The sequence below is a fragment of the Phocoena sinus genome, chromosome 16, assembly GCF_008692025.1.
Source record: "Phocoena sinus isolate mPhoSin1 chromosome 16, mPhoSin1.pri, whole genome shotgun sequence".
Lineage (NCBI taxonomy): Eukaryota > Metazoa > Chordata > Mammalia > Artiodactyla > Phocoenidae > Phocoena > Phocoena sinus.
This window is the reverse complement of record NC_045778.1, coordinates 45454819-45473587: the sequence shown is the minus strand read 5'-3', so window position 1 is coordinate 45473587 and position 18769 is coordinate 45454819. Positions and strand designations below refer to the sequence as shown.

At 36.5% G+C, this 18769-nt stretch overlaps 1 protein-coding gene across 3 annotated transcripts in view; it reads left to right on the top strand.

Moving 5' to 3' along the window:
• Positions 1-18769, top strand: part of PRKG1 (protein kinase cGMP-dependent 1) — a 1343672-nt gene that overhangs the window by 597573 nt on the left and 727330 nt on the right. For all 3 annotated transcript variants that reach the window (XM_032607772.1, XM_032607771.1, XM_032607770.1), the window contains exon 3: positions 5128-5241. In XM_032607772.1, coding sequence (XP_032463663.1) covers positions 5128-5241 — 114 coding nt within the window. The remainder of the gene's footprint in view (positions 1-5127; positions 5242-18769) is intronic.

Sequence of the window (18769 nt, the reverse complement as noted above, 5' to 3'; positions counted from 1 at the left end):
ATGTAAAAGCTGTGGTCTCAAACCTACAAAATCATGAACGTATTAGAGAATGAAAGAGATGGAAGGTCTTGTCTAGATCAGACCTTTGATAAAACAACTGTCTCCTTTTAAAGACCAATCAAGTTGTCTTGAATGTTCCAACCAGGATTGTTGGAACTAAGCACAGAGTGTTCATAATTAGGTTATTGCCAACCATTCTGTCTCAGCCTGCCAGTAGTAAATCTCTAAACTGATTTGCCTTATCATGAAAGTCCTATGGTACAAAACCACTGGTTAGTGAAAAACCCATGAAGATAAACAAAGCCAGGAGATTCTGGGTCTCCTTGTAAATTCAATGTCTTCTTTTATTTATAGGACCTACTGATTCTTATAAAAGAAAGGTAAAAGTATAGATGCTTTATTATGGATCTCTTAACACTTAGCACTTCCCAAAAGTGGTACATAAATGGTGATACCAAAGAGCAACAGGTAGGTTGATTATTGCTCAAAGTGGCAAAATTTAGTACTTATGGGCTTCCCTGGTGGCGCAGTGGTTGAGAGTCCACCTGCCGATGCAGGGGACACGGGTTCGTGCCCCGGTCTGGGAAGATCCCACATGCCGCGGAGCGGCTGGGCCCGTGAGCCATGGCCGCTGAGCCTGCGCGTCTGGAGCCTGTGCTCCGCAGCGGGAGAGACCACAAGAGACCACAGCAGCGAGAGGCCCGCATACCGCAAAAAAAAAAAAAAAGCCAAATGAAACTATAAATAACCCTTACATTTTATCTCAGCCAGCATTCCAACATCTCTGGCACAAATAACTTTAGCAGTTTAGCAAAGTTCAAATAAAATTTATTTGAATGTTTCTTTCCTTTCCTGGTAGAGATAGGGGATAGTAAAAAATAACACCAGTATAGTATCACATTAAAAAAAAATGAATAAAAAGCAGAAGTAGAAGACATAAATTAACCACATTTTGGATTATTATGAGTTCCTCAAGTAACAGTTCTAATAGCCTCTCGTTGCTGTTGAGTTTAGCCAGGGAAAATCATGGAAAAAGTCTAGAACTCTACAGGGTGTTCGAAAATGGCCTTCTGCTATTCTTTAAAAAAAAGTCTTTGATTTGAAATCTAACATATTTGAAAATCAAACTAAATTGAAGTATTAAAACAGTCATGAATAAATGCTAATGATTCTCTTCTGTTGTTTAAAGAAATAGAAATTAATCAAATCTGACCTGAGGTAAATTCATCAAAATATATTCCTAAAGTTAACAGCAAATTATAATTATATAAAAACCTCCAAGCTGGCCTATTTCTACAGTGCTGTAAGCCTCTGCACAAGTGTGCTATATATTCGGCCTACTTGACTTTTTCCCCATTTGTTTCCCCACATCCCTCCCCTCACAACCAAAATTACCACACGTAGGCCTACCTACTTTCCATGCGCATGGAGTCCATTTAAAACAAATCTTGTTTTTAGACACAGTGTGATAAAGGAGTTTATAAGGGGAGTGGCTTCAAGATGAATCTAATACTTTAAAGGAGGTTGATCAGGTGGGAATAAGGGCTGCTGGGGGTATGCGGTAAACTTTTGACTGTCTTGTTCTTAATTTTCTTAAGTGAACCACTTAGTCCGTACTTGGAAATCCTTCGTAAATGTATAATCACTTCTAATTTTGCTTCAAGGCTGATGTGTGGCACAGTGAATGAGCTTAACCAAATTCACATCTCACATCAATAACTCATCTTATTGGGCTCTTGGAAATGACAGCACTTCTAAATGTCTCTCAAAAAACTCTCATTAATGCCTTGTGTGTACCTTTCTTTCTTTTTAGTGCCCAGTCAATCTTGCCTCCCTAAATTACTCCCCATCCACACAATAGGTATGAGGAAGGATAAGTGATCAAATTATGACCCAGGGTAACAATTTACAAACACTTTGTTTCTGTTTAACGTTTAGATCTTTCTGTTCATTAAAAAAAATGTATACAGTGCTTTTTAGACCTTTCTCAACAATTATATGAGATCAGATCCCTTTCTTTCTTGGCTATTGTGAATATATTGAATCTGCAGTGTTTAACTTAATCTGGAAAAGATTTTTGACATCCAACTTTCTATTTTTGTTTCAGCAAGTATTTAAAAATTTTTTTTTTGCTATTCTAATTAATATGGGATTCAACCTCCTGTTACCAACACTAATTATTCATATATATATAATCACTTATACCTATCTTTTCCCAAAAAGTGAATTAATCTTGAGAAAATTAAGAAAATATCAGATCAGGAAAATGAGCTGTAAACAGAAGTGAGTGTTTGCACAAACTCGAAACCCCAGAGTCCTATACAATTATGCTGTGAACCTTCTAGAAGTCATATGAGAATGGGAAACATGAATAGTTATAAGATGAACTGTCCATAAGTTAAAACAGATCAGTGTTATATGAGCATGGTTTTTCAGAGAAGTAAGGGGCTCTGGGACCAAGAAGAGTGGTCACTGGGTGGAGGGACATTTACAGTTTCCCAGAGGGAGGAATATCTGGATTTTATAAATTAATTCTGATGTGATGGGTCCACAGATGCCTTTTAAAAAACCACTGAGCTAAAACAAGACTCCCAATGTCTGGCCTTTTTTTTCGGTTGGTTAGTGGTTAAGAAGACCTAACTCTGAAACTGTCCAGCAGGATTCGTAGCAGTGGTCTAATTCCTATGGATTCCCTTCCACTGAAGACTTTAAACCGTGGGACCCAAAGAGACAGAGAAGCAGACTTGTAAAAAATGAGCTGTGTATGAAAGTTCTTTAGGCATTATTCATTCTGCTCTTAGTTCTAGTAATATAGTTAAAGCTAGAGCTTTAAGTCAAAAAAAATTTATAAGGTGTGAGAAAATTGTTACCATGTTATTCGTGGGAACCTCCACCATAAGACTATAGTTGTTGAAGCAAGACTACAACAGATGTTGGCTGGACATAGCCAAGTAGGAAGGAGTACAAAAATACTGCATTCTGCCAGGTAGATCAGTGTGAATTCTTGAGATTCTTCTTTCTTCTTTGGATGTGATATTGATTAAAACCCCAAAGTTCTCTCCTCAGCCCCCGATAGGGAGAAAATCTGAAACAAATCTTTTCTCCATTTAAAAAACAAAAATGAAAAAATATTATCCTACATGGACCTTGATTGGTTTCTGTAATAGATGATGGAATCTTGTGCTTCAGTGTAATCTAATAAGCCCTACCTACATTTAAATGATAAGAAAGAAACATAATGCAAATAATACCAATAATAACAGGTAGTATTTACTGAGATTCGCTATATGCCAGCACTGTGCGAAGCATTGCATCTGCTTTATCTCATTTCATTTTATAAACTACACAGTAAGATAGGTACTTTGCTTTTATCATTTTATTAATGAAGAAACTGAGGCATAGAAAAATTAACATCTTGCCCAAGGACACAAGGCTAGTAAGGAACTGATAAGAGAACCAGAACTTAACTCCTGGTCTGACTTCAAATGATGTATAAATGTCTTAATTATGTTGTATTCTGAGCCTGTCTTTCATTCTTGAGTGGCAGATGAAATTTCTAGAGGAATAGGCTTGCCATTGAGAGAAAGGGCTCGGTGGGGATGTCATGGGAGGAGCAACTGAAGCTTAAAAAAATATGAATTTCCTGGGTTGGTTTTGATGTACGTATCAAGAGAAAGTTTCCCTTCCTGAAGTCAAGAAGTAAGGCATGAAAAAGCTAGACTTTTTAGTGGTCATACCCGCATAAAAGTATTTCCAAACTTTTAGGATTGTTGGATACATTCATTCCTGAATAGCTTCTTAACACACAGAGGAGGAACAGATACACAGTTCAAGAGTAGTGAGTAGATTTTGTCTGAAATTTTACCCTAATTACTGCAGCATTCTCTCTCCATTGATACCATTCAGATGAAATAGTTTTCAGGGTAGAACAGTGCCCTCTGAAGGATTGATCTTGTATCAGTGGTACATGAATTCAGCTTTTTAAGAAGTTTTTTAATATATAAGATTTTATCTCAATAGGTATTTGAACAACCCTATAATTTTTTAAATATTATTGCTTAGGTAAAACTGGATTGATTTTTAAAAAGGAGGGAGTAAATGTAAAGCTAAAACTCTGAAAAGTTAAATATTACAGGAAGCACATAGCTAAAGTGATAATTATGGAGTCAGTGCATGAAGGCCTGACGTTTGGACAAACTTGGTAGCATTAGTTCCTTTCAATCACTAGCTACTGCCAAGCATTAGGTTTTCCTTCTGTAGACCGTGGCTAAGTTACTGGGAGGAATAATAGAAGGGTAGGATTAAGTGTAGAATAGATTGTGTTGCCTTTTTATTTCGTCCCCCATTATGTTAGGTGATGGAATTTTTAGTGTACATAGCTATGACTTTTTAAAAAATGCACTTTTTATCATTTCTTTCATGAATAGTATTTCCTTACTTTCAGGCAACAATGTATATACCCAGTGCACACTGTTTACTTAGCTTTTTCCTTCTTTAGCATTTCATTTTCCAAATCCTTTGTGGAACATCAACAGTCCCAGTGCCTCTTTCTTTTTCCTCAACGCTTATAGTTTGGTTTCCTTACAGTCCATGTTGCAGGGCTGGGAAGCAGATGAAACAGTCTTGCCCAAGTCAGATAAGATGTTTAAAAATAAAAGATCCCATGAGCTGCAATTAAATAATGCTCTAGGATCAAAGTAATTTCCCTTTGCATAATAGCTACCTTACTCAGATGAGAATTCCCGAGTATGAAGTGTGCTGTACAAAATGTACACACTCAATTTTTCTTTCAAATTCAAAATGACTTTAAAATTGGAATTACCAGAGTTTTCTATTACTGCATTTGGAATAATTTCACATGTTGCCATTTTTATCTCTGTCTTTTTTTGGTGTTTTCTTTTAGTCTCATCTCTAATCTTATCGGTGATTAATTTAGGAAAGGGTATGGATTTCTTACATATTTTATTGCATTTCTTGCACTGCATCTTGAAGATGACTTTGTTTTAGTTGGTAGCTGCTCTGCATTTTTGAAAATGAGCCTGGCCCTTATCTCATCTTGGAAATGCAACAAATGAAATGAAGCATGAGAGAGAATCGAAATGATGTGTTTTTCCTTCTTCTTTTTAGATGGTAAGGTTGAAGTTACAAAAGAAGGTGTGAAGCTGTGCACGATGGGTCCAGGAAAAGTATTCGGGGAGTTGGCTATTCTTTACAACTGTACCCGGACGGCGACCGTCAAGAGTAAGGCTGTTCATTTTTCTTTTTTTTTTTCCAGATACTTTCAGTGTCTTTTCCATAGACCTGCGAGGTGTTAACATGCCTCTCGATTTTAATCTTTGTAAAGATTAAAATAATCTATATTCTAATTATTGCTTTGCAATACAGTTGATATTTTCCTCCTAAAGGATGATTGTTAACATTGAGCTAAATTTTATTGCTGACTTATGAAAAGTATCCTTTAACCTAGAACTCATTAAATTAGGAATTTCAAAATGATATGATTTTATAAGTTAGAATTAAACAGAAGCAAGACTTTTCATTTTTCTGCCTTGAAAGCCTCAGAATCGTATTTAAGAAAATTTTACGTATCTGTCTATTTTGGGTTGCATTCCCCACATAAGTTTCACTTATTCATTCAGTAGTTTAGAAAAATTGAGGAGAAATGTCCTTCGTCTCATTCAAACACTGAGTAAGATATCCTGAATTCTAGAACTGCGTCGGTGTATATTCTTATCCTCAGCTGCTCATCAAGCTGTATATTACAGCGTTTTTCTTTTCTACTGATTGAGCTTATTTTAAATCAAGGCGTTAAAGCAGCTTGTTTCCCTAATTTTACATGTATGTGTATATATGATTTCTCTAGCAAATTTTATTGCTTGGTAGAAGCAGCTGCAGTAGTTAGAAGGGAAAGAAGTTTGTTTTAAATATTCCTTCTTCCTGAGTACAGGATGTAATGAGTGTATAACAAACAGAGCTGAATGCCAAAGCCAACAGTGGAAAGTCCATTGCATCTTCAGGCAGACGTGTATATTTCATGTTTGAAAAGTTCTGACACATCCTGTGGATGATTGCAGTCACAAATTACTTTGATTAGGTTGTGTCATTAAAACAATCCTGTTGGCAAAATGCCAAATTGTTAATTAATCTTGTCTGGGTGTCACTGACTATTTTATAGATTGCTTTTTTTTTGCTCTCAGAAGTATGGCATATGATTGACAATATGATATTAAAACTTGGTTTGTAAAGAACTCAATGCATGGCCAGCTAGAGTCACAGATATTCTTATAGGTCTTGTTAGTGAATCACCTTTTTAGTCACTGAAATCACTGTAACATCAGTGGCACTTGGGGCCCTTATTAGATGAATCTTTCTTGGCATTTGATTCTTGATCTCTGAGAAAACAACTCTTTTGATTGATAGGCACTGCCATGTTTTTATTCCATGTGATTATTTAATTATATGACTCAAAGAATAATGAAGCCCGATGAACCATAAAAGATTCTGCCAGAACTTTAACTCACTTAAAAAGTACCTTAACTGGAAAAAAGAGCAGTGACGACTCCATGAAGTAAACAGATTTTACTATCATGCTTCATTTTCATGAGAAATATATTACTTTTAGGGCAAAAAGGAGGCATAATAACACATTTGGATTAAAACAGGCTTTCTCTGTATTATGAATAATTTCTTAAGGTTTTAAAATATTTAAATTATAAAAATATTTCAGCCTGTGTACTGCTCATTTAATCTAACTGAAACTACAGATTTTCCAAAGGCCAGCAATTGATAGTAACATGGTGCTTAAGATTTTGGAATATTGAATTATTATTAAAGAAATACTTTAAAGTGAATCGAATATTTAAATTATATAGCAAAAGATTTTTTGTAGGATGATTGCTTGTCTTCACGAAAGTCAGTTTTCTTATTAGGTTCTTATAAAATGCTGTTCATTTGCACTAGCCTCTGTTGTTCTCATGCTTGGTAAATTTAAATAGACGTTATGTATCTGACTGAACAAGAAGGAACTGGCTGTTGAGTGCAAATTATGATCCTAACTGTTTTGGGGTCAGAACATCCATCATTAAAGGGAATGAGTGATGGAGCATGTTCTTTAACACAGACTCGGATGTCTCATGAGTAGGTATGTGGTTGTGTGTGTTTATCGTGCCCAAAGATGTGGAGGTTGTATTCAGAAAAGAGTCTGTGGTTGATGGTGTACGAATGCAGAGGCTTTGTGCATGTGTAAGGAATAATACCTATTAACAGCTTCTGAATGTTGTGTAAGAGCTATAAGGTGTGAATCATGGTCATTTGTTTTTCAGGACCTTTTGTGCTGTCTTCTATACTCTCCAGGGAGATTGTACTTATGATTGATGATTATAGTTCTTAAATAGTATTTTAAATTTGTTTAAATTATACTCTCGGGCTGATCACTTTATAATTTATAATTCTGATTAGATTCCATCATGGGTGTTAGTTTTACCAAATGCCTACAGTGATGCTATCTTACTCTTTACGTGTGATATTTTAAAATGTCCTTAGTTGGCTTTTTAGATCCAGTCGTTTCTCAGAATTCAGGATTGTGTTGAGTCTTGTCTATTTTTTCTTAACCATTATTTTGCCAGTGATGACCACTTGGAGTATCTTTCAAAACGCATTCATCTACTTGGGTGTAATAGTCTAAGTCTGAGGAAATTGCCCTTCCTGCTCAATAGCTTGTCTATCCACACCTTTTTTCTTTCTCACGTACCTGGCTTGTGACCCCTTTTCCCCCAACAATACCCACTTTCTTTCATGATTGAAAATGTTGAGCCCTCTTTTCTTTCTCCCTAGATTAGCCTGAAAGCTGCCTAGCATTTTTTTTTTTTTTTTTTTTTTGGGGGGTATGCGGGCCTCTCACTGCTGTGGCCTCTCCCGTTGTGGAGCACAGGCTCCGGACGCGCAGGCTCAGTGGCCATGGCCCACGGGCCCAGCCGCTCCGCGGCATGCGGGATCTTCCCAGACCGGGGCACGAACCCGCGTCTCCTGCATCGGCAGGCGGATTCTCAACCATTGTGCCACCAGGGAAGCCCCTGCCTAGCATTTTAATGCATTTTTAATCGCACAGTCATCACTGAATCCTAGGTGACATTCAAGAGCTCCTCACTGTACCTGAGTCATTTCTTGTTCACAAGAGCACTTTTTGAAATTGTATCAGGCCTTAAATAAATACATTCCAGTGACTTCCTCTGATAACGAATGTGAACCTAACACCTGTGGGTAGTCTTTTTTTTAATAGGATATAAAAAATAGTTGTCTTATTTTTATATATTGAGGTAAATTGACATATAGCATTGTATTAGTTTCAGTTATGCATGATTCAGTATTTGAATATATTGCAAAATGGTCACCACAATAAGTCTAGTTGATATCCATCACCATACATAGTTACAAAATTTCTTTTCTTGCGATTAGACCTTTTGAGATCTACTTTCTTAGAAACTTTTAAATACGTAACCCATTATTAACTCTAGCTACCGTGAGTACATTACATCCCCAGGACTTAAATGTAACACAGTATTATTAACTCTAGCTACCGTGAGTACATTACATCCCCAGGACTTAAATGTAACACAGTATTATTAACTCTAGCTACCGTGAGTACGTTACATCCCCAGGATTTATTTATTTTATAACTGGAAGTTTCTGCAATTTGACCCCCTTCACTCATTCTACCCACCCCTCACTGCCCCTCTCCCCCCAAAACCTCTGGCAATCACCAATCTGTTCTCTGTATTTAAGAGCCAGAACTCTTTTTTTTTTTTTTAAGATTCCACATATAAGTGAGATCACAATGGTATTTGTCTTTCTCTGACTTATTTCACTTAGCATAATGCCCTCAATGTCCATCCATGTTGTTACTAATGGCAGCGTTTCCTTCTTCTTAATGGTTTAATAGTATTCCATTGTGTATATATATACCACATTTCCATTACTAATTCATTCATTGATATACCTGTCATTTCCATATACTGGTTATTGTAGCTAATGCTGAAATGAACATATGGGTACATGTATCTTTAAGAGTTAGTGTTTTTCAGAAAAATAGATCAGTGGAATAGGATAGAAAGCCCAGAGATAAACCCACGCACATATGGTCACCTTATTTTTGATAAAGGAGGCAAGAATATACAACGGAGAAAAGACAGCTTCTTCAATAAGTGGTGCTGGGAAAACTGGACAGCTACATGTAAAAGAATGAAATTAGAACACTCCCTAACACCATACACAAAAATAAACTCAAAAGGGATTAAAGACCTAGATGTAAGGCCAGACACTATAAAACACGTAGAGGAAAGCATAGGCAGAACACTCTATGACATAAATCACAGCAAGATCCCTTTTGACCCACCTCCTAGAGAAATGGAAATAAAAACAAAAATAAACAAATGGGACCTAATGAAACTTAAAAGCTTTTGCACAGCAAAGGAAAACATAAGACAAAAGACAGCCCTCAGAATGGGAGAAACTATTTGCAAGTGAAGCAACTGACAAAGGATTTATCTCCAAAATATACAAGCAGCTCATGCAGCTCCATATCAAAAAAACAAGCAACCCAGTCCAAAAATGGGCAGAAGACCTAAACAGACATTTCTCCAAAGAAGATACACAGATTGCCAACAAACACATGAAAGGATGCTCAACATCACTAATCATTAGAGAAATGCAAATCAAAACTACAATGAGGTATCACCTCATACCGGTCAGAATGGCCATCATCAAAAAATCTACAAACAATAAATGCTGGAGAGGGTGTGGAGCAAAGGGAACCGTCTTGCACTGTTGGTGGGAATGTAACTTGATACAGCCACTATGGAGAACAGTATGGAGGTTCCTTAAAAAACTACAAATAGAACTACCATATGACCCAGCAATCCCACTACTGGTCAAATACCCTGAGAAAACCATAATTCAAAAATAATCATGTACCACAATGTTCACTGCAGCTCTATTTACAATAGCCAGGCCATGGAAGCAACTTAAGTGTCCATTGACAGATGAATGGATAAAGAAGATGTGGCACGTATATACAATGGAATATTACTCATCCATAAAAAGAAACGAAATTGAGTTATTTGTAGTGAGGTGGATGGACCTAGAGTCTGTTATACAGAGTGAAGTCAGAAAGAGAAAAACAAATATTGTATGCTAACACATATATATGGAATCTAAAAAAAAAGAAAAATGGTTCTGAAGAACGTAGGGGCAGGACAGGAATAAAGACGCAGATGTAGAGAATGGACTTGAGGACATGGGGAGGGCGAAAGGGTAAGCTGGGACAGCGCGAGAGAGTGTCATGGACATATATACACTATGAAATGTAAAATAGATAGCTAGTGGGAAGCAGCTGCATAGCACAGGGAGATCAGCTCGGTGCTTTGTGACCACCTAGAGGGGTGGGATAGGGAGGGTGGGAGGGAAACGCAAGAGGGAGGAGATATGGGGATATATGTATATGTATAGCTGATTCACTTTGTTATAAAGCAGAAACTAACACAGCATTGTAAAGCAATTATGCTCCAATGAAGATGTTAAAGAAAAAAAGGAGTGTTTTACTTCTTTGAATAGGTATCCAGAAATGGAATTGCTGGGTCATAGGGTAGTTCTATTCTTAATTGTTTGAGGAACCTCCATACTGTTTTCCATAGTGGCTGCACTAATTTATGTTCCCACCAAGAATGCACAAGTGTTTCCTTTTCTCCACATCCTCGCCAGCACTTGTTATTTCTTATCTGTTTGATAATAGCCGTTCTAACAGGTGAGAGGTGATAACTCATGTGGTTTTGATTTGGATTTCCTTGATGATTAGTGATATTGAGCATCTTTTCATGTGCCTTACGGCCATCCCTATGTCTTCTTTGGAAAAATGTCTATTCAAATCCTCTGCCCACTTTTTCATCAAATTGTTTGGGTTTTTTGCTATTGAGTTGTATGAGTTCTTTATATATTTTGGATATTAATCCCTTATCAGATATATGATTTGCAAACATTTTCTCCCATTCTGAAAGTTGCCTTTTCATTTCATTGGCTTTCTTTGCTGTGTAGAAAGTTTTTAGTTTGATGTAGCCCCACTTGGTTTTTGCTTCTGTTGCCTTTGCTTTTGGTGTCAAATCCAAAGAATCATCTCTAAGACTGATATCAAGACACTTACCACTTAAGTTTCCTTCTAGGAGTTTTATGGTTTCAGATCTTACATTCAAGTCTTTAATCCAAAAAAGAAAATGTTTTTATTAAAGTTATAGATTGACATATGCTCTAAATTACGATTATAAGCTTGTTCATAGTGATCCAACTAAGAGAACGGTTGTTTGAAGCAAGCTCTTTGTTTTTCATCTGGGAAAAATCAACTGGGATTCTTTTGAAAATAAATAACCAATATACTATTGGTTATTATGGTAGCACCAGGAGGAAGATCTGATAGCACTAAGAAGAATATTTTTTTAGAACAAAACCCACAGTGATATAGGGGGAAAGAAATCCATGTTATGTTACTTTTATCTTATAAAACAACACCATTGATTTTCCCCTGAGGGATGAGGATATAAAAATATAAAAAATTAACATTATATTGGAAACAAATCTAACAAATGCCTTGAGGTTATTCATGGCTTAAATAGGCTCAAGTTTTCTTTATTAACTGTGATATGAAAATGGTCACTTTGATTGCGTCTATCCAATTACAAGCATTCCAGATGCCATGGGGAGAAGAAAAAAAAGTCAGTGGTTATATTTGGTTTCCATAACACCAAACAATGTCTCCAGTGTTGTTTGAATTTCACATTTTTGTCTAAATACTTTGGGATTATACTAACAAAGGAGAGTGTTACCGTCCATTTTCAAACCCCATAAGGGATAGGAATTTCTAATATGTCCATCGAATACCCCTGACTTACTCAGTTCCCATATCTGGAAGCATATTATTATCATGTTTTTCTAAGTCTTATTCCTGGTTGTGATTTCACTTTCACTACTCTCACAGCTAGAGCAATGTAAATTTACTCTAACCCAGGGCCTTTTACCTTAATTCTATGCCCCAGGTTCTCTAAAATCACAAAAATGGAGACGTTGAAGTTACTGGAAACAAATAGGATGGAAAAGGCCCTTAGTTTACAATGACAGAGAGATTAAGTGGCATATACCCTGTTTGTGAATTTGCAAAAACATGTCTTATTTTTACCTGGATTTCCCACAGCCAGTTCTCCCAACTACACAGGGATTTTTTCGGATTTGAATCGCGTGCTCTTTGCTCCAACTTCAGTTGTACACACATTAGAATTTTTGCCTGCAGATAATAAATTGAAGTCTGTTCCTCACACTTTGAGTGTCCCACTCAAAGTGCCCCAAACCTTAGACAGTATATTATTCAAATGGTCTTATTCAAAGAGACCCCAGTAAAAACCCAAGACTAAAAGCTCTCTCTTTGTAGGAAACCATCTCGATACCAGATTAAGGTGATTAGCATAGAAAAGTTATCTGCAAAGTATGTCTATCGTGGGTGTGGAAGCTCTTTTATGAACTGGCTTGGGCAAAATATCTGAGTAATTCTCTCTCCTTCGATTATTTATAGCGAGTATTTAAAAATTCCTCAGGACTAAAGTACTTCAGTACTAACACAAAAGAACCTAAGCATCCTACAAGAAATCTGACAAGTTGGTGACTTGAATAACATCTGCTTTAGTTTGAATACTTTCAACTTTCCATACTTAAGCTTTCCTGAGATATTTGACAGGGGGAAGCTGACCAGTGAAGATACTTCACTGTGTCAAAGACTTTTTAAGAATGAAGTTGAAAGGTTTGGATTTTTCTGTTTGTTTTTAAAATTAAGTTGAGTCTACGCAGTGAGGTGGCTCGTATATTCCCTTGCAGCTCTGTTTCAAACACTACATTATTCAACCTGACTCAGGAAAATCTGCCAACTGTCAAAACCTCAAAGATGATTGGGGGAAAGAGTAAAAGGACTAAAGCCAGCAAATACACTTCAGTGGTAGCACCATTGCCCAGTAACATTAAATCCCACAGCCAGAGATAGTAAGAATTTTATATCACAGGTAGTGATATTAAAATATTTAATACCACACATAGTGATATAGACCCCCTTCGTTCTCACTTCATCCTGAGAAAATAGGGGACTCCATGGTAATCCTAATGTGCCTTTAAAACCACTTTCAAAATGTAAGATACGCTTGTGGGTTTGTTAATCATTAACTGTAACATTTACACACGTACTAAATTCCGTCGGTACTTTTTAGTTTTACCTTGAGAGCTTTAAGTCATGTCTGTTTTTCCAGGATGATGAAAACTTATAACAGAGGACTACATTTTGTCATAACGGTAACATAAAAATATTTATGGTACAAACCAATCTACACGAAACAATGGATAATCAGGTTGAAATGAAAGCTTCATTTCTGTCAATAATTGGATTGTTAGTGAATAACAGTAAACCAGTGTATTAAAGAGAAGACTATTATATCACATAATTTATATTTAGAAGGTTTGCGGCGTTGCACATGAAAGCAGAGAGAGGAAGGGGGAGGGAGGCCATGTTTTAAGGATGCTCCTTTCAAGTTCAGCTTTGCAAAGTACTTAATAGAAACATTTGTTTAAAAAATGTAAGAATTACATATATAATTACTGCCTACATATATTCAAATATGATTAATACAAGAGCTAGTCATTTCATTGGCAGGAAGGAAGAAAATGTCTGATTTAGTATAAGGTGATATATTAAAAAAAAAGTAAAAGGAGATTTGAGTATAATTTATGGCTCAAATCCCTGTATGCACTTATTAAATGTAATGCCTATACCTATACGGTCAACATACACTGCTTTTTATTGGTAAAGGAACACAGGGAATGAATGCCAGTTTTATTGTTAATGTAAAGGAATTCTAGATGAAGCTCTTGGAGTGGCTGTAAACCTTGAAGATTTCTTAAGATGACTAAATCAAGAAGGAAGCAGTTAGATACTTTTTAGGAAATGCCATCATAGAGTTCCATAAAGCGATGTATTTATGGTAAAGATTTTTGTGTGTGAAAATGAAGTAACATTGTCTGCCAGTACAATCAATCAACGTGTGTGCAGTTAATACCTGGGGTTTTAGTGACCGGGAGCAACCCCATACTGTCAAGCTCCCTGTGTGATGGTGCAAAGGCAGAGGAGATAACTGTGTTGAGACAGTCTCTGTTTTACCTTCGAGAGGCAGGTTAAAAAGATGCATGCTTCGCTTTCTCCCAGTCCAATGCATGCTTTGTACCAAGAATCCTGAAGGAAGACACAAAATAAATTTAGATGATAAGAACTAGAAATATGACCCTGATTGCAGAAGGAGTAGCCCAGTAACTTGCCAGGAGTTGTCATCATCCTGGACGATGAAGCAAACAGTGTATTAAGGCGTCACCCTGGAGAAGTAGGTACACTTGTTTAGTGACCTAATTCGATAATATTCTTCCTAGTACAATTTTGTATCACATTTGTCTATTAAAGAATACCGTAAAAATTAGTAACATAAATCCAGTAATGTAATCCCTGAGAAATAAATTTCTTTAATAAAAGAATCAACTCATAAGGTACCAATGGTGATATAACACACTAGCATGAACAAATGGGCTGCAGAAGCTATTCTTCACATTCCTTTATTGTTTAAGTGGATTAAAAGTGAATATCAGAGAAGAAAACTGTTATTAAACTACAATTGTTTTCTTTTACAGGCTGAAGTTTGTTTTTTTTTTCCCCTAGTGTTTTTATGGAAGCTGTTATAGTCAGAATTTATTTAGAATTGATATTTAACTATTTCCAGAAAAGATCCAAGTCTAGTATTGACTAGACCTGGCAAATAGGCATATGTTAGCAGTGCTTCTTGGGGGGAAAAAGCAAAACCCTCTCACAGTCTAAGGAAGGCAATAGTACTTAATTCCTTCTTAAGGTTAGATAAATTACTCTCTTGCTCCATCCTTTAATTGTTCAATCATTGAATACCTTGAGTGTTTCCTATATGTAGAGAATAGTCAGGCTCTAACTGATGGGATATTACTACTTTTTAAGAATCGTGGGTAATCTAATAGTAAATCTGAACAATGGGCAAGGAGGGCTGATTTTTTTTCCAGCAGTTTCTTTAATCCTTCAGAATTTGTAATTTTCCCACAAAGACCTGCATCATAAAAAACTTTTCCACAATGCAAAGCTTGTGTTAGTTTTTGACAGATTAAACCTTCATTCATTTATTCAATAATTTGATCAGAGGTAATTTTAGTATTTACTCAGCTGATTGAAAGAATAAAAAGCAAAGTACTAAGATAGATCAATGTTGTATATTCTATAATTGCTTTTTAAAAAATCTTTCCTACACTGGGATGGATTCTCATTGAATGCTCAGTAGTAACGATGGTTAATAAACGCAGCTAACATTTGAATTCTATGAGTGATGCTCTAGGCTCAGAGCTTTGGGGATGGGTGAAAGCTGAAGCACTGAGACCCAGAGCTAGTTTTCAAGAGAGGGCCAGGAGTTTGACACTACTTTGCTGTGCTGCGGCTGTCACAAACTTTTAAATTTTGTCTGCGGTGGTTCATTTTGCTTTAAAGCACAAGTGCATCTGTAGGATTATTTCTGTTGGCCTAAGGACTCTATTTTCACAAAAAAGTTACACAGCAATTACAAGTCACAACTGTTTTATTTTTTTAATTTTTGAATTGTAACACATGGACACATTAAGTACATCTGTTACAAAAGGATGAATTGTGTGACATAATGAAGAAAAGGCCATAAGCTTAAAGCCTTAGAAACACATAATAAGCAATAAAAACCAACTGCAGGATCTGCTTTTTGCAGCGCATTTAAATACTTATGAGTGTTTCATGCAATGAAATTTTATCGTTCAGTATTTGAGACATCACTAAGTAGCTACATTTTTCTATAAATCTACTAGTTAATGAATTTCTTTAAAGTAGGAATTATGAATAAACAACAATATTAAAAAATAAAAAGAAATTTTTAAATTTTTAAAAATTTTGTACATAAGAAATATATTAAAAGAAAAAATTGAGTCATGACAGGAGTGCTTGCCTTTGTTTTTCCCTTGAACTTCCTCTGACTAGAAGAAACATAATCTCAGCAATTCATTGGTGAATTTGAGAAGCCCACTCTTCCTATGGGATGTCCTTTGCTGCCTGGATAAATTTCTAAGTAGTCATGATAACAATGCTTTTATAATTTCCAACCTGTCATTCATATATTCTTTAATGTGCTCCTAAAAATATGCTAATCCAATAGGTGAGAGAGGTTGTCCCTGATTTTCCAGATGAGAAAATGGAGGCTGAGAAAGTGGAGGCTAAGGTCATGGAGTCCATTAATTGGAGTTCCTTTACAAACCCTCCGACAAATTTAGGTAGCACTATTGAAGCACTTTGCTATAGGCACCCCTTCTTTCCTCCACCCACGTGTGTTGACTCCTGAGTCAGGTCTGCAGTTTGCCTACTACCCACACCTAAAGTGTAGACTCTTGATTAGGGAACTTCAAATGTTTACTACAATGTTTATCACGGTGGTCCCTGCAGTAACAGCCATCAGCATCACTTAGGCAGTTGCAAAATCTCTGGCATCCTCCATCTATTGATTCAGAAATTTTTTGAGTGGGGCACAGTAATCTGTGTAAAACAAGCCCTCTGGGTGATTCCTATGCATCTAAAGTTTCAGACCACTAATCTAGATTTTATGGGCACTTAATTTGTATTAACCTAAACATAGTACACTCTCCCACGCATCAAATTGTTTATACAGAAGTATTTAAAAGAAAATTATGAACCCAATAATAAGTAGTCAGTTTTATTCTTCGTGTCATTGTGGTTTTTTTTTCCTTGTTTTGTTGCTGTTGAACAGAGATATTTAAGAAAAGTTACTTTTTTTCTCTTTTGAGTGAAACAAAATTAGTAGAAGAGTACCATCCTTGTGCAAATTAGCATATTCTTTTGAAGAATAGTGAGAAGTAAAATGAAAAGAACAGGTTGAGAGGGAAGGAAAAAATTTAAAAATCATGGGCTGCTGGGCCATGCTGTTTACAAGAATAAGTTGTAGATTTGTTGACTTTGATGGCTAGCATGTTGGTAGGAAAACAGAACAAAGAAAAAGGTTCGTTTGATTTTGTTGTTTTTCATGTTCTTGAGTGTAGATTGGATTAGGTGAAAAAGCAAATGTGGATGGGTGTATTTAAGATAACCACTTGAGTTGGTGACGTCTGAATAAGGGGAATGTTTTCCCTGATGATTAAATCCAATCCATTGGACCAATAGTGGAAAAGGTCCTTTATAGTTGGTGTAGCTGGTCATTGATTTAATTCATGGTGAGGGTCCAGGAAGTCCTAGATGCATATCTCTTAGTGTATGATAATTAAAAGATAAAGAGACATCCATCTATCACAGTCACTGAGAAAGAAAAGGGGAGTTTCTTGGAAATGAGGCGTGTACAGATCTGAGGCCTGGAGTGTTGAAGGATGTAAGTAAGAAAGTGAACCAGCTAATTTCCGCGACATGTTAAGAACTGAGTTTTCACTGTGAATGTGGCAGTAGATCCTAGACAGGCAGTACACACTTCTTAGAAAGACAGGGAGGGAAGGGTCAAGAAATGTTATGGGCTCAGGAAGCCGAACAGCGTCTTCTACAGCTAAGTGTTCTTTCCTACTTGTATTCTCCGTAGGACAGTCTGCCTTACTAATAATACACACTTTATACCCTCATAAGTCCTCCCATTTCTAATAGAGCAGCTTTTCATTGACTTGAAAACACTGTTGTCTATAGTTTTCTGAGTGGGATCAAACAGTATTGTTAAAACTATCTTCATAACTGAATTCTTTGTTTTATTTCCAAAATAAATTTCATGGAGTGTGTTTGTGTATGAAATTTATGAGATCAGGCTTTTCTGATTACAGACCTGCCTCTGGGAGCCCCATCCACTGGCCCTACATCCCCTTACTCTTCATTTCTTCTCCCTCCTCCCCCTGGATTAAGTACTTCTATGGCAGTTTTAAGTTCAGCTCAGGTAACACAGTTTGAAAAACACTGCTCTGGTTGAATCCGGGTTTACTTTGAGTATCTAAGGAGTGGTAATTCTTTATCTTTGTGTCCTTACAGTTGGCTATCTGCAGTATCTCTGACCTTCGCAATGGTCCTGCACCACAGGGTAGTATAACACCATTGCAGAGTTAACACCATTGCACAGGCGAGGGCTGTAGAGGGCTTAAGAAACTTCCTGAGCTGTAGGGGGCTTAAGAAACTTCCTTAAGGTCACACATCTGGATTGCTAAACTATACCTCTCTCCTTGACAGTCCCCTGTAAGACATTGAATGAACTACATCGTCTCAAACTTTGTTTTTTGGAAGTCGATAGATGAAGATCCAACTTCATCTGTACTGTTATTCATAACGGATTTCTTAGACTCCTACCAAATCTCATGAGTCACTGCCAAACACCTGGAGAGCAATTAAGATATTTAGAATCTACTTAGAGGTACAGCACAAAGAGAGAAAGGTTATAAGGGATTCTGGCAAACAGGAGACTTAGAGGAATTTTGAGGGGTAGAGAAATCACTGTGGATTGGCATGAGCAGGCTCTGTAGACTTGTGCCAGCATGAAAGAAGACAGTTCAGAGTATGGGATCTGTAATCATACTACCTGGATTCAGATTCTCTACCACTTACTAGTTGTGTGCCTTTGGGACAATAATTTAATGTTCCTGG